The sequence below is a fragment of the Dendrobates tinctorius genome, unplaced genomic scaffold (genome assembly GCF_039654945.1).
Source record: "Dendrobates tinctorius isolate UK_male_01 unplaced genomic scaffold, ASM3965494v1 ptg000312l, whole genome shotgun sequence".
NCBI classification, from domain to species: Eukaryota; Metazoa; Chordata; class Amphibia; order Anura; family Dendrobatidae; genus Dendrobates; species Dendrobates tinctorius.
The window spans coordinates 4,867,186-4,893,876 of NW_027361979.1; the positions used below are offsets into that span (position 1 = coordinate 4,867,186).

Consider the following 26,691-nt stretch of genomic DNA (forward strand, 5'->3'; position numbering starts at 1 on the left):
AAACTTTTCATAATATATCAAAACTTTTTCAATATATGTATAGTTATTTTTGTGCCACTAAAAACTTTTCCATTTGATTTTTGTTTCTTAATAAATAAAACATGGATATCACTGTATGTGAAGACTGGATGAATACATGTTAGAAAAACTGAAGCAGGAGTCTTTAGACCACATTAAAAAAGGTGTAGTGTAGTTCAGAATATCCTTGGACAATGTTACACAGATAAATAGATACAGGTACATCTCACAAAATTAGAATATCATAAAAAAGTTATTTATTTCAGTTCGTCAATACAAAAAGTGAAACTCATAGATTATATAGAGTCATTACAAGCAGAGTGATCTATTTCAATTGTTTATTTCTGTTAATGTTGTTGATTATGGCGTATAACCAATGAAATCACAAAAGTCATTATCTCATTTACAATACTTTATAACACCGGATTGAAAAATGATTTTTAAAATCCAAAATGTTGGCCTAATAAAATGTATTTTCAGTAAGTGCACTCAATACTTGGTCAGGCTCCTTTTGCATCAATTACTGCATCAATGTGGCGTGGCATGGAGGTGATCAGCCTGTGGCACTGCTGAGGTGTTATGGAAACCCAGGTTGCTTTGATAGCAGCCTTCAGCTCATCTTCATTGTTGGGTGTGGTGTCTCATCTTCCTCTTGACAACACCCCATAGTTTCTTTATGGGTTTAAGGTCAGACGAGTTTGCTGGCCAGTCAACCACAGTGATACTGTTGTTTTTAAACCAGGTATTGGTACTTTTGGTAGTGTGGACTGGTGCCAAGTCCTGCTGGAGAATTAAATTTCCATCTCCAAAAAGCTTGTCAGCAGAGGGAAGCATGACGTGCTCTAAAATTTCCTGGTAGATAGCTGCTGACTTTGGTCTTGGACCTACATCAGCAGATGACATGGCTCCCCAAACCATCACTGATTGTGGAAACTTCACAGTAGACCTTAGAAATCAAGGTCCCAGAGTCAGGAGGAAGAGTGTAGAGGCACATAATTCAAGCTGCTTGAGGTCTAGGTCTGAGGCCTCAATCACAGGACAATAAAACTTTCACACTCCTTATGTATGAACTGTTCCAATATTTATGGCCACAACGGTTTATCCCTCTCCTCTAAAGATAGTTCTGCTTCACATCACTTGTCTTATTTACTGCATTAATTATGTGCTGTGTTGTGTATAAATATGTGATTCTTCAGATTTTGTATTAGTCTATGCATGATGAATAGACTTGAGTAGTCTCAAAAGCTTTCAATTTGTTACCATCTTTTCTGTTAGCTATTAAAAAGGATTAACCACTGAGGACTCTCAATTCAAAGTATTTTTCTATCTACTGGCTCACACTTTACAAAGATATATGTTTTTCCTGTATCATTTATATAGGTACTTACATTACACACATTTGTTTTAGTACATGTTATGCAAAACAAGTTCTAATTTGTTTTTCACTATACCTCCTTACTTATAGTACCTCCATGGGCCATCATAGCTATTGCAGTGGTAGCTGGGCTGCTGATCATCACCTGCTGTTTCTGTATATGTAAGAAATGCTGCTGTAAGAAGAAGAAAGGAAAAAAGGAGAAAGGAAAAGGGTCAAAAAATGCAATGAATATGAAGGATATGAAAGGATCTGGCGGGCAGGTAACAATAATGTCTACTAACAATAACATTCCTTTGAACATGTGTTCATGGAAAATTATACTTTAAAAAAACACTGTTTAAAATATTCCACTTTTTTTTTACATATTTCCTATCAACATGTACTTCAGGCCTTATAATTGTTAAAGATCGGGAACTCTCATTTGGACTCCCCTTTGTTAACCAGAGCTCTTAATCGCTTGGTTTACTAGTACATTAAAGGGGATCTATCAGTAGGATCAACAGTTCTAAGCTGTCTGCATGATCATGCATGTCATAGAAAGTTCAATAAAATGATAAAAATGATACCTTATCTTATATGCAAGTTAAGTTGCATGGCCCAGACATTGATCTGCATGAGAATCTACCTCCAAAGATTGTTTTAAAGTAAAGGAGGAGTTACCAGCATAAATCAAGTAAGAAAAAAACAAAAAAAAGAGCAACAGCTCAGGCTCTAAAGGCCTCTGTTAGCATGTTAATCATTCAAGTTTATGACGGTGCAATTAGAAAAAGCGTCTGCAATTTAGCCTAGATTTAACTAAATAAAAAATGAAATGGTGTAGTTTGTCATGTATTGTTATTCTTTTGAATCACATTTACTTAAATGTAAGGCCTTCTAAGGACCAGATTTGTTTTAATTATGTCCTGATATGTAGAACCATAGAATTCAAAGAGGGTGTTCTTAACTTTTATCAGACTGTATTCTCATGACTGCAGTTAGATATTTTAGACACTCCAAAACCTCGGCCTCTTTTCTAGACACTTTGGAATCTGTTCTAATTGGTGCAAAACAATGATGAATTTGTTGAAATTGATTTGTACGTTAAAGAAGGCACGACCTATAAGACATCTCTGGCGCAATCAGATTAGTGAATGTGGGCTGTGTTTCTAAGGCATTGTGCAAATTTGGAGCACACGGTTTTCCCATGATTTCCCTTGGTTCAACAGCTATTTTCTGAGTTAACTGCGCAGTTCTCAGTCATGCTGCAAAACACTTCACACAACTACACCATGTTCATATATCATAAGGGAATCCAATCCTTATTTAATAATATACTACAAACAGGTGAGTATTGGTGGTACCAGCAAAGCTACTCTCCACTAATGCATTTTGGAGAAAACCATGTAAAGTAGTAATAGCTCATGCACCCAACTGGACCATAATACAAAGCCAACAACAAGTTTATGGCTCATATCTCACATGGAGGCATTCAGAGTGTATACATACTGCGAAACGGTTCTCATTACCTCGTCCAATGAGCATGACAGTAATCTGTGGCCTTAGGCTAGGTTCACATTAGCGTTTCTGTGCCCAGTGTAACATCTGCTAGCGCAAACGCATGCAAAAACGCATGCAAACACATGTTTCCGCAGTGTTTTTTTATCCACACCATCTTACGCATGACGCCAAAAAAGCTGCATGTGCATGCGTTTGTATGCGTTTTTGCATGTGTTTGAGTTGTTTATGCGCATGCGTTCGATATTTCCAATGCTTTTCCAGTAGAATTTCCTTGACACCAGACACCCAATGACCTGCTCATTATGAAGTATGCATGCAGATCGAACTCGTGCGTACGCATGTCCTTGCATACTAATGCGTTCCCATAGACAGTAATGCGTTGTTTTTACGCACCCATCGGCATGCGCATGACTGCGCATAATTGACGCTTGAAAAAATGCAACATGTTGCGTTCGCCAGACACTGCCGCACACCGCGAAACGACACAAGCATACGCATCCGCATGTGAACACATGTCCCTTCGTACACAATGTTAAATATATACAATCAATATCATCCAAACTGCAAACAATAAATTGACTCCCAATTGTGTCATTTTAAATAGTTATGGACTATAAATTGTGGACACTCCACAAGAAACATACAGTAGAGTTCAAAGTCTAAAATTGTAGAAACATATAAACAAGCTTTATTACAAAAGTAATAGCAATGACTCACATAATAAAGAAATGGCGCACAGTGTCAAAAGATATCTATTGCACAAATCCACCAAAACACAGGGCATGAGATATATAATGTACAACTAACAACAAGTGCTTACAATAATATAATGTTCAATAATATCTGGATTTATAATAGATAATTCAAGCTGCCAAACATCAAAATGACCAAAAAACAGAGGGATGTATACACAATGAATATATATGTGTCATAGCATATAATAGGGTACATAGTCACAAAAATGTGCTTACAAAGAGAAAAATAATTACACCCTATGTAAAATGTAACTTAGTCCTGGCAAGCATACACAGATTTAAGGACATCTCACCCATTGTAATCCATTAGTGGCAGTGCAATAGATAGCAGCCCACAATGTTAATTATATGTACGAATGACGCATGCGGATCATGCGCTTCGCACAGATACGCTAATGTGAAACCAGCCTTAGAGCTGCCTTTTACTTGACATTACATTCAGCTGTTCATTTGATTAGCCATCCTAGTGTAACTAATCTGGTCACATGTTGCTCCACCAGCAAACATTGCATGGACTGAAGATCTGGGCAGTGTGTAAGGAAAGAGCAAAAGGAGAGCAACAAGAGCAAAAGGACAACCTGTCATACCTTTTTAATAGTACATACCACAAAATCATGTCCCTAAGGCCGGTTTCACATTAGCGCTTTTTAAGCGCACGCACGGCCGGGGGTAGCTCCGCCCCCGAGCCGGCTCTCTGCCCGGCGTGCCCGCCCCTTGCTTGTAGCGCCGCCTCCTAGCGGACAGCGGCGCCTGCGATCGGCGCACCCTATCTTTAGCATAGGGTGCGCAGATCGTGCGCAGGCCGTGCGCTAGTTGCGCTTTGACCTGCGCTGCGCACTTTTGACGGTGCGCCGTGCGCGCCAAAATCGAACTTTTCGGATTTTGGCGCGCACGGCGCACCGTCAAAAGTGCGCAGCGCAGGTCAAAGCGCAACTAGCGCACGGCCTGTGCACGATCTGCGCACCCTATGCTAAAGATAGGGTGCGCCGATCGCAGGCGCCGCTGTCCGCTAGGAGGCGGCGCTACAAGCAAGGGGCGGGCACGCCGGGCAGAGAGCCGGCTCGGGGGCGGAGCTACCCCCGGCCGTGCGTGCGCTTAAAAAGCGCTAATGTGAAACCGGCCTAACACATTACAATGAAAATGTGACCAGCCCCATTAATCATTCTTCAGTCAGCTCAGTAGTAGACATTGTAATCAGTGGCTATAGGAAGCAAACGGTGTGCAAAATTTTCAGTGAAACGTAATTGCAAAAATAATTTTTATCCCAATTGCATGCATTAAAGAAAAAAAAGTCTCCAAAAACGCACAACCCCTTTAACAGACACTGACAGACACAAATAGTAGTCAATCCAAGAAAGAGAAAAACTTGATAAAGACCAATACTGGTTGAACCGTTGTATCATGGCCGAATAAAGTTTTTTTTCCTTTTCTCATCACCTGGACTGAATGCTATTCCTTTTTACCTTTTAGACACAAATACTAATGTCAATACAGGGGGAAAATTTTCCCTTGTTATTGACAGTCTATACCAGGGTTCCCCAACTCCAGTCCTCAAGGCCCACAAACAGATCATGTTTTCAAGATTTCCTTTGTATTGCACAGGTGAAGCAATTATCACCTGTGCAATACTAAGGAAATCCTGAAAACATGATCTGTTGATGGGCCTTGAGGACTGGAGTTGGGAAACCCGGGTCTATACCACAACTATGAGAGTCAAAATGAAAAAAACAAATCCAGAAAATCACCTTGTCTGATTTGGCAAGATTTATTTTGCAAATTATAATGGAAAGTAAGTATTTGGTCACCTAAAAACATGCAAGATTTCTGGCTCTCACAGACCTGTAACTTTTTCTTTAAGAGGCTCCTCTGTCCTCCACTCAGTACCTGTAGTAATGGCACCTGTTTGAACTTGTTATCAGTATAAAAGACACCTGTCCACAACCTGAAACAGTCACACTCCAAATTCCACTATGGTGAAGACCAAAGAGCTGTTCAAGGACACCAGAAACAAAATTGTAGCCCTGCACCAGGCTAGGAAGACTGAATCGGCAATAGGCAAGCAGCTTGGTGTGATGAAATCAACTGTGGGAGCAATAATAAGAAAATGGAAGACATGCAAGACCACTAATAATCTCACTTGATCTTTTGCTCCACGCAAGATCTCACTCCGTGAGGTCAAAATGATCACAAGAACAGTGAGCAAAAATCCCAGAACCACATGGAGGGGGACCTAGTGAATGATCTGCATAGAGCTGGGACCACTGTAACAAAGGCTACCATCAGTAACACAAAACGCTGCCAGGGACTAAGATCCTCCAATGCCAGACGTGTCTCCCTGCTTAAGCCAGTACATGTCCAGGCCCATCTGAAGTCTTCTAGAGAGCATTTGGATTATCCAGAAGAGTATTAGGAGAATGTCATATGGTCTGATTAAAACAAAGCCCTGCTCTATGTATCAAAAATGCTCACTTGCTATGAGCACCGACCACCAGGCGGCACTCATAGCGATCCAGCAATGACAACCACAGGGGTCTTCTCCTGACCCCTAGTTGTCATGCCAACCCGTCGGCATCCCGCGGTCATGTGACATGGGCGCCGATGGGAGAAGAAAAGGACGCGCTTCTTGCGCGTGAATATTAAATGCCGCTGTCAGAGTTTGACAGCTGCATTTAACATGTTAACAGCCGCAGGTGAATCTCGATTTCACCCACGGCTGTTCTGGGCACATGCCAGCTGATCAGATCAGCTGTCATGTCCCGGAAAAGGTGCAGGCTCATCGCTGCAGCCCGCACTAAACAGGGGGAGGCGTCCAATGACAGACTGTTTCCATCATTGGACGTTAAAGGGATCCTGTCAGCAGGATTATGCATAGTAGTAACCTACACACAGTGTCAGGTCGGTGCAGTTATACTGAATAAAATGATACCTTGGTTGATGAAATGCGTCTTATGGTTGTTTCTTAATCTTTATTTTCAGTTTATTTTCAGTTTGTAGTTACTAATATTCTCGTGCCCTAAGGAGGGGTTGGTGCTCTGTTTAGATATTCATAATGCAGACTGCTGACAGGTCACTGATCCCTCACTGACCCGCACCCTAGTTTGCATAATGAATACCATGACATACTGAATAATAAAAAAAACACTTTTGCAGGCAGGTGCTGGCCGTGGCTCCTGCGCTGCAGCATAATCGCATGGTAATTGTGTTAGGGTTTGCAGATTGCACCAAATGTAAATTATGAGAAGGTGTGATCGCAACCCGGGGTCCACCATGCGGTGATGGAAAAACAGCAGCTAGAAGACAATGGCGGAGCGAAGCTGCGAGCAAACACCGTAAACACACCGAAGTTAAACGTCACTCAGTGTGAACAGAGTGCAACGTTCCTGACTGTTACTCCACAGAGCAGCACACGAACAGAGAGCACTCGAAGCTATGCCCTGTTCGACGTCACAGGAGCATAGTCTATTAGACGCTAGTGCGGTCCCTATAACTCTCCCACCACTATGCTGGTGATTGAACCTGCTCTGACACCTGGTGGCTTTTGAGCCTGCGCCTGAGGACGCCCGGTGCAGATGCTAGGTTCAAGCGGGAGTTCCCACGCTACACTGCCTGTCTAGAAACACACAAGCAGTGCTATTGACGGCACACGTGCACACAGGGTGGTAACTGTCCCACCTACACACACTCAGCAAGAAAGCATGATTTTAGCCCACAGACGAGCACGCCAAAGATCCTTTTATAGACTGTGCCAATCAGACGGGATCTTGCTCACGGGCCAATCCGGAGCTGGCACAGGACTTGAGCAGCTGATGACCGACCACCAATGAGAGGTCGCCAGTGCCACCTCATGAGCATGCTCAGTAGAGCGAATGCTGGACTTAGTCTCAGGAATGACTGCCTGTCGCTTTCTATTGTCAGTTATCATAACTGAACCTGGAGAGGTAACCATGCTCACAGCCCGAGTCTGAGCAAGACGCCGAGATTGATGTCTTTGCTCAGCAGAATCCTCTGCGATCGAGACTGAATGGGAGACTGCAGAAGAAGACAAGGCTTAGAATCCATCCTGTGGGGAGGGAGAATCCCGGCGCCTAACATACTGTGCACTTAACTAATATACTGTGCACTTAATCCCTTTAGCAGATTTACTTGAGTGAGGGAAAAAAAATCGGATCTCAATTGGTTTGTATAGAGATCCGATAGCTGCTGTTTCCTACTTGTTGGAGAAGCAAAAAAAAGTCCTCCAAGATGGCGCCGCCTGCGCAACAGCAGCTATTGGCTCTCTAGGCAAACCGATAGCTGCTACTGTGCAGGCGCCCTGTGTCCCATTTTCAAAATGGCTTCTTTTTTTTCTTTGCTCAAGTAAATCTTCAAAAGGGATTAAATGCACAGTAACCATGCGATTATGCTGCAGCGCAGGGGCCACGGCCGGCAACTGCCTGCAGAAGTGGGGTTTTTTTCATTATATTCAGTATGTGATGGTATTCATTATGCAAACTAGGGGACAGGTCAGTGAGGGATCAGTGACCTGTCAGCAGTCTGCATTATGAATATCTAATCAGAGCACCAACCCCGCCTTAGGGCATGAGAATATCATTAACTACAAACTGAATATAAAGATTAAGAAACAACCACAAGACGCATTTCATCAACCAAGGTATAATTTTATTCAGTATAACGGCACCGACCTGTCAGTCACTGTGTGTAGGTTACTACTATGCATAATCCTGCTGATAGGATCCCTTTAAGGTGCGGTCTCCGTTGCATTCACTTGCACCTTGATAATGGCAACCTGTTTAGAACATTCTAGAGCAGTGTTTCTCAACTCCAGTCCTCAAGACCCACCAACAGGTCAAGTTTTCAGGATATCCTTAGTATTGCACAGGTGATAATTTCATCACCTGCTTAAGCATTAATAGCATCGCCAGTGCATTACTAAGGAAATCCTGAAAACATGACCTGTTGGTGGGTCTTGAGGACTGGAGTTGAGAAACACTGTTCTAGAGCTTTAAACAATTGTGCTACTGATTCTGCATTTCTAATTGATTTGCCTGGAGACCTAACAAAGTTTCTGTTATATCAAATAGGCCCAACATAAAATTGAGCGATACCAAAAGCATACCTTAAACCTGTGTACTCGTTTGCAGTTTTATCATTAGTCATCTTACACTCGTCAGGAAGTGCCTTCAGTTTTGCCTCCTGCGCAGACATCCCTGGTTGGAGTTGTTGTTATTGTGGTATGGGGTTGCAGTACTTCGCTCTGCTTAGTGATCACATATCCTGTTCTCTGTGATTTATCTTTATAGAATCTGGAACCATTACGAACAACTCAAACTATGCTTTAGCAATAGGGTCATCTTTAACATTGTCTACCTACTGAGTTTCGCTCTTCATCACTTCTGATCAATAATGATCTGGTGGTAGGAAGACATTCATCAGAATATTTTTTATCTCACTAGTATGGATGTTACTTATTCAGTGTATCAAGTGGAGGATCTGCCTGTTCTTTGAAATTGTGGACATGTTGGTACCGCAGTTTCTCTTTTGTTGGACCTAGTGAAAAACAATGTCTCTTGTTTCAATAAAGCACATTTGTTAGTAAGATTACAGATAGTAAGGAGGAAAACATAATTGGTAAGTTGTGCAGTTAAGAGATGTTTAGTGCAAGTCTGAAAATTTCACATTGGGGACTGTAAGGCTATGTGCCCACGTAGTGTTTAAAACCTGACACCTGAAACTGGACTCCTTCCCAGAAAACGCGCGTTTTTTTTGCGCGATTTCTTCGCGACTCTTTCTGATAGCACACTACCAGCAGGGCAAGCGAGCCCCTGTAAGGCATATTGTGCCAATTCAGGCCAGATGTCCAGTTTACAGGCCCAGTAGTCTAAGGGGAATAAACTGTGAGGGAGAACAATAGGGGAGGAGAGGTAATTTTGAACCATAGTTGACAACTGCTGTCTCCTGTCTGTTGCAATCGATTCAGTATTACCAGTTGTGTGAGCGGTACTCGAGAAATCAGTCCACAACATGGTCATGAAACCCCTGTCTCCAACGCCACTTCAGCTGTGTGCACCACGAACACCTCTTCCATATTGCCCAGCACGGCTCGTGGTAGAACCTGCACTGCTGCTGTGTGCTGGGAATGCCTCTAACAAACGGTTTACCAGAGTTGCTTGTTTGTTCGCCAATATTAGCTCTAGGTTCTCCTGTGGCATGATGTTCTGTAATTTGCCTTTATAGCGTGGATCGAGGATGCTGGCCAACCAGTAGTCGTCATCCTTCATAATTTTAGCTATGTGGGGGTCCCTTTATAGGATCCGCAAGAGATAATCACACATGTGGGCCAATGTTCCAGGTGTCAATGATGCACTGCCAGTGGTGGGTGGAGGAGAACGTTCTGCCAAATCCACATCCCTCCAGTCACGCACAAACCCTGTACCTGACCTTGGCAAGCCAACATTTTCTCTTGCCCCCTGAGAAGCATCCTCTTCCCCAAAATAATCATCCCCCTCCTCCTCTTCCTCTTCTTCCTCCACCTCGTCCAGGACAGTTCCCTGAGCAGGCAATGCCTGACTGTCATCAAGGCTTCCCTCCTCCTCCTCCGCTGCAGACACCTGATCCTTAATGTGCGTCAAAGTTTGCATGAGCAGACGCATAAGTGGGATGCTCATGCTTATGATGGCATCGTCTGCGCTTACCAGCCATGTGCATTTCTCAAAACACTGAAGGACTTTACAGAGGTCTTTCAGCTTTGACCACTGCACACCCGACAACTCGATGTCTGCCCTCAAACTGCCTGCCCGTGTATCCTCCCATAAATGCATTACAGTCTGCCTCTGTTCGCACAGCCTCTCAACCATGTGCATGGTGGAGTTCCACCTTGTTGCAACGTCTATGATTAGGCAGTGCTTGGGGAAGTGGAGCGATTGCTGCAGCCTCTGCATACAACTGGTGTCTACGGGCGAGCGACGGATATGCAAGCACAGTCTTCGCACCTTATGGAGCAGGGCTGGTAACTCCGGATAATTATTTATGAAGCACTGCACTACCAGGTTCAAGGTGTGAGCCAGGCAAGGTATGTGTCTGAGTTTTGCCAGGGCTATGGCCGCCACAAAATTACGTCCGTTATCACTGACTACCTTGCCTGGCTCAAGATGTAGACTGCCCAGCCATGATTCAGTTACTCGCTGCAAGTAGTCGGCCAGTACCTCCGCGGTGAGTCTGTTGTCGCCCAAAGACATCATCTTTGAAACAGCCTGCTGACGCTTACCACTAGCTATTCGACAGTGGGACACCTCGTGTGTAACACTGGCAGCTGCGGATGGAGTGCTCGTGCGACTGCGCTCTGTCGACGAGCTTTCGCTTCTGGAGGAGGAGGAGGCGGAGGGTTGAAAGCCTACAGCCAACTGTGGCCTATACCGTGGGCTAGGCAGCACTGTCCCACCGCCGCTGGCCCCTGTGGACCCTGCATCCACCACATTCACCAGTGCGCAGTGATGGACACATAACGGCCCTGGCCATGCCTACTGGCCCATACATCTGTTGTGAGGTGCATCTTTCCACTCACTGATTGTTTGAGTGCATGGACAATGCTGTGTTTCACATGCATGTGGAGGGCAGGGATGTGCCGACTGGGTAGGTCATAGCGTGGGACAGCGTAGGCCATGAGTTCTCGGAACGCTGCGCTTTCCACCAAATGGAAAGGCATCATCTCTAATGAGATCAGTTTGGCAATGTAGGCGTTCAAAGCCAGTGTATGCGGATGAGAGGATGAGGTGAGAGTCTCTGCTAGGGTGAGCTGGACTTGAGAGCTGCATATGGTGGAACTAGCGGTGGACATGGCGGACTGAGAGGGGGTTGGTGATGGTGATGGTGGTGGTGTGTCCTAGATGCAGTCTTTCGTTGGAAAAACATTGTGATCCCCTGACTGCTTTGGCCTTGTAGACGACACCTCAACATTTCTTGCTGATGGTGTGCTAGCTGGTGGGCTTACAGTGGGGGAAGCGATGTAGCGTTGCTGGCTACCTTCAGTCGGAGCAGGTGCACGTGTGCTACCTGAGGTTTTGTAGTCCGTCCACGCTTGCAAGTGCATGGTGTTTACATGTCTAAGCATGCAACTGGTATTCAAATTTCTGAGATTTTTCCCTTGGCTAAAGGTCCTTCCACACTTCTTACAGATAACCTTTACCTCATTAATAGGATTTTGGTCAAAAAAGTGCCACACTGCACTCTTCCTACCATGGGAAAAATTTTTAGGGCTTGCACGCTGTACTAATTTGACCATCTGGCCAAGCTGTCCTGTAACTCTTTTTGTTTTTTAACACGCTTTTGGACTGCTACAGGCCTGCCAGATAACTGCAGCTGCGATGTTGATGCCTGCTGCGGATCCTCCTCCTCTTCTGAGCTATTGCCAATGGCACCCTCTTCCCCAAATAGATGCTAATCCGGGTCAATAACTGGATCATCCATCTCCTCCTCTTCAATTTCATCTGCACCTTCCTCTGTGTCACCATGTAAGGTGGTATAGTATGCAGGAAGGGGCACCTGAATTTCATCAGGGTCAGAATCTGGCTCAGTAGACTGCGAGGGCAATGCAGTTGTCACGTCGCCGTCAGACTCGGGGCCGGCTGTTCCGCCCTCAGCCACTAGGAGGCGATGGACTGTCACGCCGCCCTCGGGCTCGGGGCCTGCTGTCCAGGCCTCGGCCACCAGGAGATGCCGGACTGACGTGTCGTCGTCGATCTCGGGGCCTGCTGTTCCGACCTCAACCACTAGGAGGCGCCGTGGCTTGCGCCCGAGTGAGGGCGGCAACAATGAAAGGGCTTCTGCGCAGGCGTCTACTGGACGCAGACTCCGCTACTCTGTCAGTCATGAAGGGGCTGGTGCATCATCATCAGGTCTGGTCCTTGGGGCGGTCCTGATGACATCACCAGCCCGAGAGCCTGTGAGGGACGACCTGATCCCTCAAATACCTTGGGACTGGGCTTGCAAGCCGCCGGATATATTCTTGGTTCCCCTACGTGTTACTTGTGATTGCCTATCGTTAACTCCGACCTCAGCCTGAACTTCTGACTACTCTGTTGCCTGCCGTTTTTGTACCTTGCATTTCTCCCGATTACTGATGCTGACATTGGCCTGGATTCCTGACCCCCTCTACTGCCTGACGATTTTGTACCTCCGCTACTTTCCCGGTTTTTGACCTCTGCCTGGACTCTCGACTCTGCCTCTGCCTGCCGTTTCTGTACCTCCACTGCTCGCCTGGTTTCCGACTCCATTTTTGGCTCCCTTCCTGCTTTTCTATTGCGACCGTTCTGCTCTGGCACTCTGCTCCTGTTCAGACAGTGCTTCCTGGGCTCTGCAGTAAATCCAGATCCCTGTATAGGGGTAAAGGGTGTCGGTGCTACTCGGGGCGCTGTCTGTCTGCAGCCCAGATTTGCAGATGGACGCGACAGCAGTGCTCTGGGTGAATGTACCAGCAGAATCATATGGCACTGGCTGTGCATCAGTGCACTCCATGTCATATTCATCTTGGACTGGGGAATTCAGGATTTGATTTGATAACTTAGGCATGGTATGTGAATAGAGCTCCAGGGAGTAATCTGAAGTGTGGCCTGCCGCATCATTCACTTTTGGTGGGGGTGAAGGACACAAGGAAAGGTGTTGTTCCTGACCAGGAGCCTGCACTGACGACTCAGTGCTTGCAGTTCTTGAAACTTCAGAGGCGATAGAGCTGGAGGCTGTTTCGGCAATGTAAGCCAAAACCTGTTCCTGATGCTCCGGCTTTAAAAGCGGTTTACCTACTCCCAGAAAAGGGAGCCTTCCAGGCCTTCTGGAGCCAGACGATGACGCAGGCTCAACACCGCCTGCCTTATGTGCTATTGTTGTTATGGACGGCGGAACACACTAAATAAAAATATAAATAAAGCGTGTTCGCCGCCTGGGGTCCACCGTGCGGCAGGTGTAGAAACCGCTGCTGAGAGAGGCAGAACACTGTGTGTACAGGGTTCTAAATCACCCAAGTGCAATCTAAGCAGTCTTTGTTTAGGGACACAGAGCTGCACAGGGAAATAATAGAAAAATGGTACGCTGAGCCAGTTAACAGTACAGGATCACAGCGGCACACGTACGGTAGCCAGGGACTGGAGTAGTTAGGTAACGTCACTACAGCCGAACGGACTTACCGTAACTGGACGTGTGCACGGCGTCGCAACTGCGAACACCAAAACGGACTGCAAGCGCAATATTGCAGGCGCAAAGCAGGACACTGGCTGCTGCAACAGATGGAGCTTAAGCGGCTGGCACTAGCGCTGCTACTGGCTGACCCAATCACTCACACAATCGTAATAACCAAGGAGGGGGATTTTTAATGAGTCAGTCACCAGTCCAAGCGGCATCCATCATCAAACACACAGCAGCAAGTATAGAAAATACTAGCGCATGGCGGAACAGCCATGCGCACTTTTTATAGCGTACGGGACCTTCCGGAAATCTCCAGAGCCCAGAGCAGAACCAATGAAATCAGGAGCAGGACCTGAGCACCTGACTCCCGAACTCCAATGAGAGTTTGTCCCGTGAGCATGCTCAGAAGCTGTGAAAAAGGACTTAGCCTCTGGAGATAAATGTGAGAATCTGGGTTCCTGCATAGGCATAGAAGGACCCAGATTCCTAACATTACCCCCCCTCCTAGGGCCCCCTCCTCCCTGAACCCTCCGATCCACCAGCCCGTGCCCGACAGTGGCACAGGCCTCAGATTCGTCAGAAGGTGAGCCTGATGTCCTGGTAGGTGAAACCGAAAACCGGGACACGCGGACGGTATCAGCGGAGGCCAGGTCGCCAGTTCTCAAGAGGGACACCCGGGAGACAGTGGGAGCTGGAGTTTTAGGAGGGCGCCGCCGTGTATCCGCGGGCGTAGCCACACTCCGTTCGGGAAGGCTGTCCCGAGCACATAGGGTGCATGCACGAATGAATTTTTTTATATCCCGAGCCCTGTGCGGCCACCAATATGAACCAGCCAGTGACTTCGTGGTCTGCATATAGCCACGATGGCCGTCCGCATTGGGCGCGTGTGCCCACGCGAGAACTTTAGGCCGCTGGCGAGGAGGAACAAAAGTCTCGCCTAACAACTCACAGTCAGACCATTGCGGGGCGCTGTCTTCCTGGGAAGCAGCGAGTAGATGGTGACAACCACATATGGACTCTTGAGCCGGACATGTCTCAGAAATGGCGCAAGACACCTCCATGGGTTCGGGAGGTATAACCTCTGGCTCGGGCAGGTCCAGAGGCTCAAAAAATTTGGGAGCCGGAGTACCTCTCCGTTTGGAGTGAGCACGCTCCATACCACGCTCCGAAAAACGGAGGTCGATACGGGAGGAGATAGAGATTAGCTCCTCCAAAGAGGTAGGGATCTCTCTAGTGGAGAAAGCATCCTTCACGTGCTCAGCTAACCCTCTCCAAAAAACCGGGATCAGTGCCTTGTCAAACCACTCTAACTCAGACGCCAGTATCCGAAAACGGATGGCGTATTGACTCACCGAGAGATCCCTGAGACAAGATGTGCAGTTGGAGAGAGGTATCGTGTGTAACCCGTGGATCGAGAAACACCTGCTTGATAGCTGTTAGCAGATTAGCTGCTGTCCGAACATCCGGGTCACCACGCTCCCATAGCGGCGTAGCCCATTCCAGCGCCTTGCCAACAGTAGGGATATAAAAAAGGCCACCTTGGCCCGCTCTGTAGGGAATTGCACAGCCAGCAGCTCCAGGTGAATCGAGCACTGGCTGATAAAACCTCTGCAGGAGGCGCCATCCCCAGAATATTTTTCGGGCAACGAGAGGCGGGTAACTGTTGGCGCAAGGGCGGACATGGACATACGCCCTACCGCATCCGTGAGTGCCTGAACAGCAGCGTCTGTGGCCTGCGAAGCTGCGAGAGCCCTCTCAAGGGTAGCCAAGCGAGCCTCGAGCTGTCGCACGCACTGCAACAGTTGCTGCTGATCTGCCATCTCCAGCCAGACCCTTGGCGCTAGTATTATGTTATGGACGGCGGAACACGCTAAATAAAAATATAAATAAAGCGTGTTCGCCGCCTGGGGTCCACCGTGCGGCAGGTGTAGAAACCGCTGCTGAGAGAGGCAGAACACTTAAACGGTAGTGTGTACAGGGTTCTAAATCACCCAAGTGCAATCTAAGCAGTCTTTGTTTAGGGACACAGAGCTGCACAGGGAAATAATAGAAAAATGGTACGCTGAGCCAGTTAACAGCACAGGATCACAGCGGCACACGTACGGTAGCCAGGGACTGGAGTAGTTAGGTAACGTCACTACAGCCGAACGGACTTACCGTAACTGGACGTGTGCACGGCGTCGCAACTGCGAACACCAAAACGGACTGCAAGCGCAATATCGCAGGCGCAAAGCAGGACACTGGCTGCTGCAACAGATGGAGCTTAAGCGGCTGGCGCTAGCGCTGCTACTGGCTGACCCAATCACTCACACAATTGTAATAACCAAGGAGGGGGATTTTTAATGAGTCAGTCACCAGTCCAAGCATCCATCATCAAACACACAGCAGCAAGTATAGAAAATACTAGCGCATGGCGGAACAGCCATGCGCACTTTTTATAGCGTACGGGACCTTCCGGAAATCTCCAGAGCCCAGAGCAGAACCAATGAAATCAGGAGCAGGACCTGAGCACCTGACTCCCGAACTCCAATGAGAGCTTGTCCCGTGAGCATGCTCAGAAGCTGTGAAAAAGGACTTTGCCTCTGGAGATAAATGTGAGAATCTGGGTTCCTGCATAGGCATAGAAGGACCCAGATTCCTAACATTACCCCCCCTCCTAGGGCCCCCTCCTCCCTGAACCCTCCGATCCACCAGCCCGTGCCCGACAGTGGCACAGGCCTCAGATTCGTCAGAAGGCGAGCCTGATGTCCTGGTAGGTGAAACAGAAAACCGGGACACGCGGACGGTATCAGCGGAGGCCAGGTCGCCAGTTCTCAAGAGGGACACCCGGGAGACAGTGGGAGCTGGAGTTTTAGGAGGGCGCCGCCGTGTATCCGCGGGCGTAGCCACACTCCGTTCGGGAAGGCTGTCCCGAGCACATAGGGTGCATGCCCGAATGAATTTTTTTATATCCCGAGCCCTGTGCGGCCACCAATATGAACCAGCCAGTGACTTCGTGGTCTGCATATAGCCACGATGGCCGTCCGCATTGGGCGCGTGTGCCCACGCGAGAACTTTAGGCCGCTGGCGAGGAGGAACAAAAGTCTCGCCTAACGACTCACAGTCAGACCATTGCGGGGCGCTGTCTTCCTGGGAAGCAGCGAGTAGATGGTGACAACCACATATGGACTCTTGAGCCGGACATGTCTCAGAAATGGCGCAAGACACCTCCATGGGTCCGGGAGGTATAACCTCTGGCTCGGGCAGGTCCAGAGGCTCAAAAAATTTGGGAGCCGGAGTACCTCTCCGTTTGGAGTGAGCACGCTCCATACCACGCTCCGAAAAACGGAGGTCGATACGGGAGGAGATAGAGATTAGCTCCTCCAAAGAGGTAGGGATCTCTCTAGTGGAGAGAGCATCCTTCACGTGCTCAGCTAACCCTCTCCAAAAAACCGGGATCAGTGCCTTGTCAAACCACTCTAACTCAGACGCCAGTATCCGAAAACGGACGGCGTATTGACTCACCGAGAGATCCCTGAGACAAGGTGAGCAGTTGGAGAGAGGTATCGTGTGTAACCCGTGGATCGAGAAACACCTGCTTGATAGCTGTTAGCAGATTAGCTGCTGTCCGAACATCCGGGTCACCACGCTCCCATAGCGGCGTAGCCCATTCCAGCGCCTTGCCAACAGTAGGGATATAAAAAAGGCCACCTTGGCCCGCTCTGTAGGGAATTGCACAGCCAGCAGCTCCAGGTGAATCGAGCACTAGCTGATAAAACCTCTGCAGGAGGCGCCATCCCCAGAATATTTTTCGGGCAACGAGAGGCGGGTAACTGTTGGCGCAAGGGCGGACATGGACATACGCCCTACCGCATCCGTGAGTGCCTGAACAGCAGCGTCTGTGGCATGCGAAGCTGCGAGAGCCCTCTCAAGGGTAGCCAAGCGAGCCTCGAGCTGTCGCACGCACTGCAACAGTTGCTGCTGATCTGCCATCTCCAGCCAGACCCTGGCTTTAGTATTATGTTATGGACGGCGGAACACGCTAAATAAAAATATAAATAAAGCGTGTTCGCTGCCCGGGGTCCACCGTGCGGCAGGTGTAGAAACCGCTGCTGAGAGAGGCAGAACACTTAAACGGTAGTGTGCACAGGGTTCTAAATCACCCAAGTGCAATCTAAGCAGTCTCTGTTTAGGGACACAGAGATGCACAGGGAAATAATAGAAAAATGGTACACTGAGCCTGTTAACAGCACAGGATCACAGCGGCACACGTACAGTAGCCAGGGACCGGAGTAGTTAGGTAACGTCACTACAGCCGGACGGACTTACCATAACTGGACGTGTGCAGGGCGTCGCAACTGCAAACGCCAAAACGGACTGCAAGCGCAATATCGCAGGCGCAAAGCAGGACGCTGACTGCTGCTACAGATGGAGCTTGAGCGCGCTGGCGCTAGCGCTGCTACTGGCTGACCCAATCACTCACACAATCGTAATAACCAAGGAGGGGGATTTTTAATGAGTCTGTCACCAGTCCAAGCATCCATCATCAAACACACAGCAGCAAGGATAGAAAATACTAGCGCATGGCGGAACAGCCATGCGCACTTTTTATAGCGTGCGGGACCTTCCGGAAATCTCCAGAGCCCAGAGCAGAACCAATGAAATCAGGAGCAGGACCTGAGCACCTGACTCCCGGACTCCAATGAGAGCTCGTCCCATGAGCATGCTCAGAAGCTGGGAAAAAGGACTTAGCCTCTGGAGATAAATGTGAGAATCTGGGTTCCTGCATAGGCATAGAAGGACCCAGATTCCTAACAATTGTGCTTTTGGCACTACCAGCAGATGCACCACCACCACCATAAGTACCAGCTGGCCCCCCCGCCCACATCCGCGGCCTCTTCCACCATACTTCCTCATGTTTGGGAAAATGTACCAAAAATACCAGCAGATATATGGTACTGTATGAGGAGCGTACAGCTGTATACGGTGTAGGGAAAAATTTAAATCTCTGTATATATTTCCGGAGTCACACACAGACGCTCCCTCAGTATGTATTTGACCGAAATACAAACAGCAGATATACGGTACTGTATGAGGAGCGTACAGCTGTACACGGTGTAGGGGAAAATTTAAATCTCTGTATTTATTTACGGAGTCACACAGAGATAGTCAGCATGTATTTGTCCATGATACCAGCCGGTACACGGTAGTGTGTGAGGAGCATACAGCTCTATACGGTGTGAGAAAAAATGAATGGTCGGTAACTGTGCAGAAAAAAAGAATAAAAGTATTAGAGCTGTGTAGAAAACAGTCTGCACAGCAGTGTACACACAGCAATACAGCTATCAGGCAGCCTAATAGACAGCGCTGCTGCACAGGAAAATCCTCCTCTGTCACTGCACACTAACTGTACAGCACAATTGCTATCAGCACAAGCACATAAGAACTTCTTATATCCTTACAGCCCTAACTCTCTCCCTACTGATAAACAGCAACCTCTCCCTACTGTTAAGATCGGCAGAAGTAAAATGGAGGTCGGCGGTCAGGGCTTTTATAGACACTATGACGCCCCCAAACCAAGCCAATCACTGCAATGCCCTTCTCTACGATGGTGGTGGACTCTGCACATGTCATCTTGTTGCCCACAGTGTACGTCCTTGCTCATTGGCTGAAAAAAGGCACCTGCAAGCATTCTGGGAAATCCGACTTTGGCGCACGTTTTGCCGACCGCATGGCCGACTTCACGTTATGGTCGGGTTTCGGTCGGCGAAACCCGACTTTGGCATAAGTCGGCAACTTATGAATCTGGCCGACCTGTTTCGCTCAACTCTACTCTGGAGTGTATATTGACGATATACACTTAACAATCATTGTTAATGGCTCTACAATTTGCTGAGTTTCCCAAGTGCGCTATATAACTGTTCGCAATGATAGCAATACACAGGACCTGCAAATCAGAATAGTCATTGAGCATTCCATAATGTTACAGGAATTCTTCAGGGCTCCTGTCTAATGACTCACTGGACTGGAGTTTTGCCAATCAGTTTACTCATCTCTACATTTTTTGAGTGCACTTTTACCTTGTCTTTAAATCACAAAATTGTTTGTGTATGCCCTCATCATCTCCCAACTACTGCAACATCCTCATCTATCAGCCCACAGCATTCTGAAACCCATCCAATCCTTCCCTAAATCTCCTGCCCAATTAATCCACCTTTCCCCTCATTACTCTTTTAACTCTCTCTTCTGCATATACCTCAACTAAAGGGTGTTCAAAATACTATTATTATTTATTATGCTTACTTATATAGCACCATCATATTCCACAGGGCTTTGCAGATATTGCAATTGCTGTCATAATTGGGCCTCACAATCTAAATTCCCTATCAGTACGTCTATGGAATATGGGAGGAAGCCGGAGTACCCGGAGGAAACCCACGCAAACATGGGGACAACATATAAACTCCTTGCAGTTGTTGTCCTCGGTTGGATTTGAGTCCAGGACCCCAGCGCTGCAAAGCAGCAAAATGCTGACAGTTATTAATAAGGCTGTCTATAATCTGTTCTCTCCTTATATATCTGACCTAATTTCCCGCTGCCTCCACACATATATTCTCCGTTCCTCACTAGATTTTCTTCTTTTCGTTCCTCTTCTCTGCTTCTCACAAATCCATCTTCAAGATTTCTCCTGTGCCTTATCTGAAATATTGAGCAACGCCTATAACCTACAATAACCCCGCTGACACCATACTGCCATATCAGCAACTTTTACGCTAACCTACTGCATCCGTCTCCCTTTCCTTGCAGGTTACAAGATCTTGCAGGTGGTATCCTCACTGGCATTGTATCTGACACTTAGGCGTGTTTTGTTTAGCTTGTTTTGTAACTTATTAAGTATTACTATATACATTACATTTAATGTAATGTAAATCTTGTTTTGTATTACAGCGCCATTGAACAGTGGAAACTAAAAACAATTTTTTCAGAGCCATTGCTGGATCTTATTGAACTGTGTATGCGCCAACCCAGCGTTAGGGTACACCGGCCAATTTTAGTCAATGTGCTGGTACAGATTTTTCATACAGACTGATGCTCCATGCACTACCATGCATAGTGCATGAAGGAAAGAATGCAATTCTTGTACTCATCCTATATGTTGACAAGAACCCGAAGCTACACACTGCCAATCACATCTGCAATTTGCAAAAGTGACTGGCTCCAATTTCTATACAGTCATCTGAACGTAGCCTTAGAGGGAGTGATCAGCAGATAGTGAAAGACTAGCTGCCCGAGCCCTAGTGATACACCTGTCCATTCTCGTTTATCAGAGTGAGTTGGCTTGTATTGTCAAATGAGGCAGTGACAAAGGTACTGGTTCTTTGGAAGGTCAGAAAACCCAAGTTATTGCTGTTACAATCTAAATCTATGACTGGCATTGTGCTGGCCACCTGGTGGCATAGGACTGATTATACAGTATACCTGTTAATTATTGTATTTTGATATCACAGCCTTGGATAATAATCAGTCATCCGTAAGAGGCAACTCTCAGCGATTCACAGAAGCAAGGCAATAAAAGACAAGCAAACGCTGACAGTCCCTTTGGATGAAACCCACATCTGATATACTCGTTGGATTTCTTCACAGCCTCAGGTGTTCTCATTATAAAGACCGCTCAGATTTGGTCATGCCACTGTTCATACAAATAAACAACTTTCTTCCTCCAGAAATAGTTTGCGTGATTCTCGAGAGGTTGGAAAAGAGTAACTTTGCTGGCACCACTCTATTTGTTCTGAAACCAAAATTGTTTGTTCTATAACTCAATATCACAAAGCTCTGTGATGCTGCAAAGGGTTAAATAATTCATACTGGAAACTGATTAAAAAAATAAGGGGTTTGTACCAATTTTTAATTTATAACCTATCCGTAACAGAGGTAATAAGTAGAAGATCACTGGGGATCAAGATACTGAGACACGTTAACAAGGGGGCGTTGCCCAACGGAGGTCATGCAGTTACATCACTACCAAGTTTAGTGTCTATGGGACTGCCAAAAATAATGAAGAACAGTGCTCGGAACCCCAATACAAACCCTTTAAGCATGACCGAAGAGAAGATACTTTAGTAATCATTTCTAAATATGACAAGTGATTGTTTTTCAGGGTGTAATTAGCCCTAAGGGCTCAACTAGAAGAGAGAAACTGGTACACCTCAGCTAGGATTATGAAAATGTTTTTAGCCATGATAAACCAAGTCATTGACTGAGACAATATATCCATGTTCTTTACCTACCACATCATTAAGTAACAGCACATTAAAAATTATATTTATAAAAACAAGGTCATAAAAGAAAAAAAACACTATTTTAATTTTGGAAACCAATTACATAAAGTAATGCTTTTCAGTTTCACTGTTGGATCTGTAATTACTTATTTACATATTAAGTCAAATTCTATGTCATTTATGTACGGTAATTTGAGTACCTGCCCTACATGAATTAAGACTTTGAGAAAATTAAATGTATGTTCCCATACTGAATCTAACAAATTATGTATAAACTTCTTCAGTAAAATGCAAAGGAATCCATGTTGGGTAGCTGGAAAGAATGAAATAAAAACTCCAATGGTCCAAATTAATGGATCAGGTTCCATTGGTTCTCATCATATAAAGAAACATGCTATTTTTTTAACAATGTCACAAAGTTGTTGATGTTTTAGACACTCCGAATAGCCAGACTTGGTTCCATCCAAGCATGCCATTGCTAACAAAGGAAATATAAAAGTCCAAGCATTTCTGAAGAACTAAAAATCTGAAAGATAAATTTTGGGAAAAATTTATTTTTTAATCCAGTCAACTGTTTGCCTGATTGACTGGTTAAATCCTGTAGGATCCCAAAAGAGAAAATATATGAAACATCTGTAATTCCTCAATTATTCCCAGAAACAGCACAACATCTGTTAAAGGGAATATATGTCAGCAGGTTATTGCCATGTAATCAGACAGCAGCATGAGGTAGTAGGGACAAAGATCCTGATTCCACTGATGTGTCAGTTATGATAGAACAACAGTTTTGGTTGTTGCCGATATAGCTAAGCTCAGAATGTTGATCCCTGAATAACCCTGCTTACAATACTGATTAGTAGCTTTCTGTGTACAATGTACATTGACAGAAAGCTGTTAATCTTAATCGATGGTGGGGTAGTGTTACACAGAGTAGGTGACTAGGAAACACCAGACATTTAGTCCCATGGTGATAATCTTCTGCTGATAAAACTCAGGAAGTGATACATTGCTGGAAAACTCAAATAAATGGTTGTTTTAACTGCCTTGTTATGCACTTAGAGCAGCTGATTTGAATTTCAGGTGTATAACCCTACAGCGGTGCAACCTTCTTTGACCCCTTCCCCAATACTCAGGCACAATTTACAAATACTCTCCCTGTCTGAGCATAGGGAAGGGGAGAAGAGAAGCTCACTCTGGAATATGGATTTTTGGTACAGCTGCACTTCAGGAAAAATGTAGCTAAAACTGCCCTTTCAGAATTTAATTTGCAAGAAAAGGAAGCCAGATAAGGTAATGTAGAATTTTACAAAGATTCTTAAGTTTAAAAAGACTCAATAATTAAACAAATAAAAAAGCAAGTTTTGTTAATCTTTAACCCACTGTGCCTACACTCATGCTTTAAAACATTCTCTGCAGACATTGGTTAGATTAAAGAGGGTTTCTAGAGTTCTTATATATCGTAGATAAGATTGCAAAGTGCTTGTAAAAACAAGCAACTTTGCAATTTACCTCTAGAGTGAGAATAAACAGTTACTTAGGTAAGGCTCACACACCGCTTGTAAGCTTTACGAGTTAAGCCCCCGTGAAACACAGCGAGATCACTAGCGAGATCACTGCTGAGTCACAAGTTTTGTGACGCAACAGCGATCTCACCAGTGACATCGCTGTGTGTGACAGGTATCAGCGACCGCCCCCCGCCGGGTATCGCTGATCGTGCTCGAAAGCCCTGGACACTTTTTTGATCGTAGGTCTCCCGCTGGCCAGCACGCATAGCTGTGTGTGGCAGGCGGGAGACCAGCGATCAGCGAGCTGGAGCTGGTATCCAAGGTAAACCGCGGGAAACTAAGCGCACGTGTCACTTAGTTACCGGCTGTGTACCTTAGATACCAGCGTGCTGGTGCTAGGAGCTGGTATCCAAGGTAAACAGCGGGTTTCTAAGTGCCGCACGGCGCTTAGAAACCTGTTGTTTACCTTGGATACCAGCTCCCTGCACCAGCACACTGGTATCTAAGGTACACAGCGGGTAACTAAGAGACGCGCGCTTGTTACCCGCGTCGTCGCTGGTCCTGATCGCTGCTGAGATCTGCCTGTTTGGCAGCTCACCAGCGATCATGTAGCGACACACCAGCGATCCTGACAAGGTCATATCGTTGTTGGGATCGCTGGTGCGTCGCTATGTGTGACGGGGGCCTTAGAGTCTACTCACAGCCCTCTGAGACTGTCTGGATCTGGCCATCTTCAGTCGTCCCCATGTGCCTCTCCCATGCTGCAAAGGCCTCAGCAGCCGGGAAGAGTGCAAGTTCGGACGAGCAGTGTGATCCTGCTGTTGATCCAACCTGTCAGTCTTTAGGAGCAAACCGTTCCTGGTAAAACAGGCAAATAGAGACCCAGAGCGGAGCATTCCTGAAGATAGAACATTGGAACAACCATTTAAAGTTACAAATGAGAATTTCTGTACATGCATTGTCAATGTTGGATGTACAGTAGGTGCTTAATAAAGATTAAAAAGCAATTCTACTTCAGTATATTATGTGATGTACTGATATGATTCTTGGAATACATGACCCAGTTGAGTTCGTGCACCATTTTGATACAGGACTCATACTAATTGTATGAGAAGTGTAATGCACCTGAGACAGAGTATGGCATAGCTGTCAAGCTGCTTAGCCTCAGCAACGTTTCTGTCTAGCTTGGTTGCTTGGAATACACTGCGTAAGAACTAAAGCCCCTGTCAATGTCAATTAGACCGCTGCCAGATATAAATCTGGCGTTTTTTTGTCTGTTCTTACTACACTAAAGGGAATATATCAACAGGATTTCACCCAAAAAGTATTTATTTTTTGCATGTAGTGCTTTCAAAGACTAGTCCAGCAAGACCTTTCCATGCTCCGCCTGTTCCTCCATTACTGAGAAATCAGCTTTTGAATTGAAAATCTAATGATGCTGAAGAGGTATTTGTGTATCTGAAACCTCGGTCACTCCAGGTCTATTCACCACCCAGAACTGTCTCCACCTGCTGGACTGACAGCCCCTGTACTGTGTGACTTCAGGCAAAGGAACGTTCAGTCAAGCAGTAGGAGACTGCACTGGGCAGGGAATTGAGCTGAAGTGACAGAGTCTTCAGATCTACAAATATTTTATCAGGCTCATTTGAACTTGCATTTCAAATTCTGATTTCTCAGTAATGGAGGAACAGACTGATTATGTAATGGTATTACTGGATTTGACTTTTAAAGCGCTTTATGCTCATACACTGTAAATAGTTTGGGGTGTGAAATCATGCTAACATGTATTGAATGCGTTGTTGAGCCGGGATCTACTACCATAGTACAAATGCTAAACTGAGTTCACATTATACTCATCTGAGTGAAACCTTAGGCTTGCCTCCAGTGGTCCATTTAGAAACCTTCTAGAATTTGCACTTTCTTGTTTAAATTCAAGTTTCTTATATAAGATTATAAAAATGTGTTCGTTATGCTCTGTAGCATCATTCACTTGAAGGTGCACATTGCAAAACGTTTATATATGGTAGCGAAATAGGAAATTTGCATAAGGCTAGATTCAGACATATGTGTTTCATGGTTCATACAAGTACCGCAATGCCTAGAATGGCCCGGTGTCTACAGATCTGATCTAACATGTAAGTGTCATAAAGCTCTTATTCTCATAGTTAGTCTTTTTGGCCATTTTCTGTAAATCACAGAACAAATACAATGTAACAGCACTGTAATTCTTTAAAGATAACTTTAGTTATCAAAAGATACCTAAAATATCTAGAATACATTACCCAAATGGAGGAAAGCAGGCCGTGTCAGTATGGAGAACTCGGTAGCTAATGCTGAAATTTGATGTATCAGCGCTGAATGAAGCATTCTGCAGGGCAAGGGAGAGAAGGGAATGTATGGAGTGTATCTGCAAACTACAGCTCTGCAAAATAGCAGCAAAACTATATGTTAATGATACCCAGAGAATATTGATAATAACCAATAATATCTTTAATATCTTCCTGATAGTGGGATAGGAAGGTAAGGTCTGTAGCACAAATGTCTGAGCTTGGAAAGGAAAAGGCTTCCCTAATGTACTGTAAATGGAGACCTAAGAGCAATGGAACGTTTTTATCTTGCATTGAAGATTTAGGCCTGGATCACACTTCCGTGTTTTCAAATCCGTCACAATCCGTCGTTTTCAGGTAAAAAACGGATCCGCCATTTTTTTGGCGGATCCGTTTTTTGGTCCCATAGACTTCCATTAGCGGCTACCGCGGATCCGTCAGAAAAATGAATCCGTTTGCGGCAAAACGGAAATGGATCCGTTTTTTCACACTTTGGCGGATGCAAAAAAATGGATGTGTGAAGCAGGCCATAAACATATGTTAGTACAAATACATTTTTACTAATATTTTAGTGAGGAACCTCTTTCAATAAACTACTGTACAGTACTGTGCAAGTGTTTAGGTGTGTAAAAAATGCTGCAGAGTAAGAATGCTTTAAAAATTAGAAATATTAATACTTTTTTTTAGAAACTAACATAATACAAAGTGAATGAACAGAAGAGAAATGTAAATCAAACCAGTGTTTGGTATGAACACCCTTTGCCTAGGAAATTTGCCGGC

The 26,691-nt window shown here is 45.7% G+C and overlaps 1 protein-coding gene across 1 annotated transcript in view; it reads left to right on the forward strand.

Annotated features, from left to right (window-relative positions):
• SYT2 (synaptotagmin 2) overlaps window positions 1-26,691 on the forward strand; it is a 224,737-nt gene that overhangs the window by 117,049 nt on the left and 80,997 nt on the right. Inside the window, exon 4 of the mRNA XM_073561058.1 lies at window positions 1,484-1,656. Within this exon, the coding sequence (XP_073417159.1) occupies window positions 1,484-1,656 (173 nt within the window). The remainder of the gene's footprint in view (window positions 1-1,483; window positions 1,657-26,691) is intronic.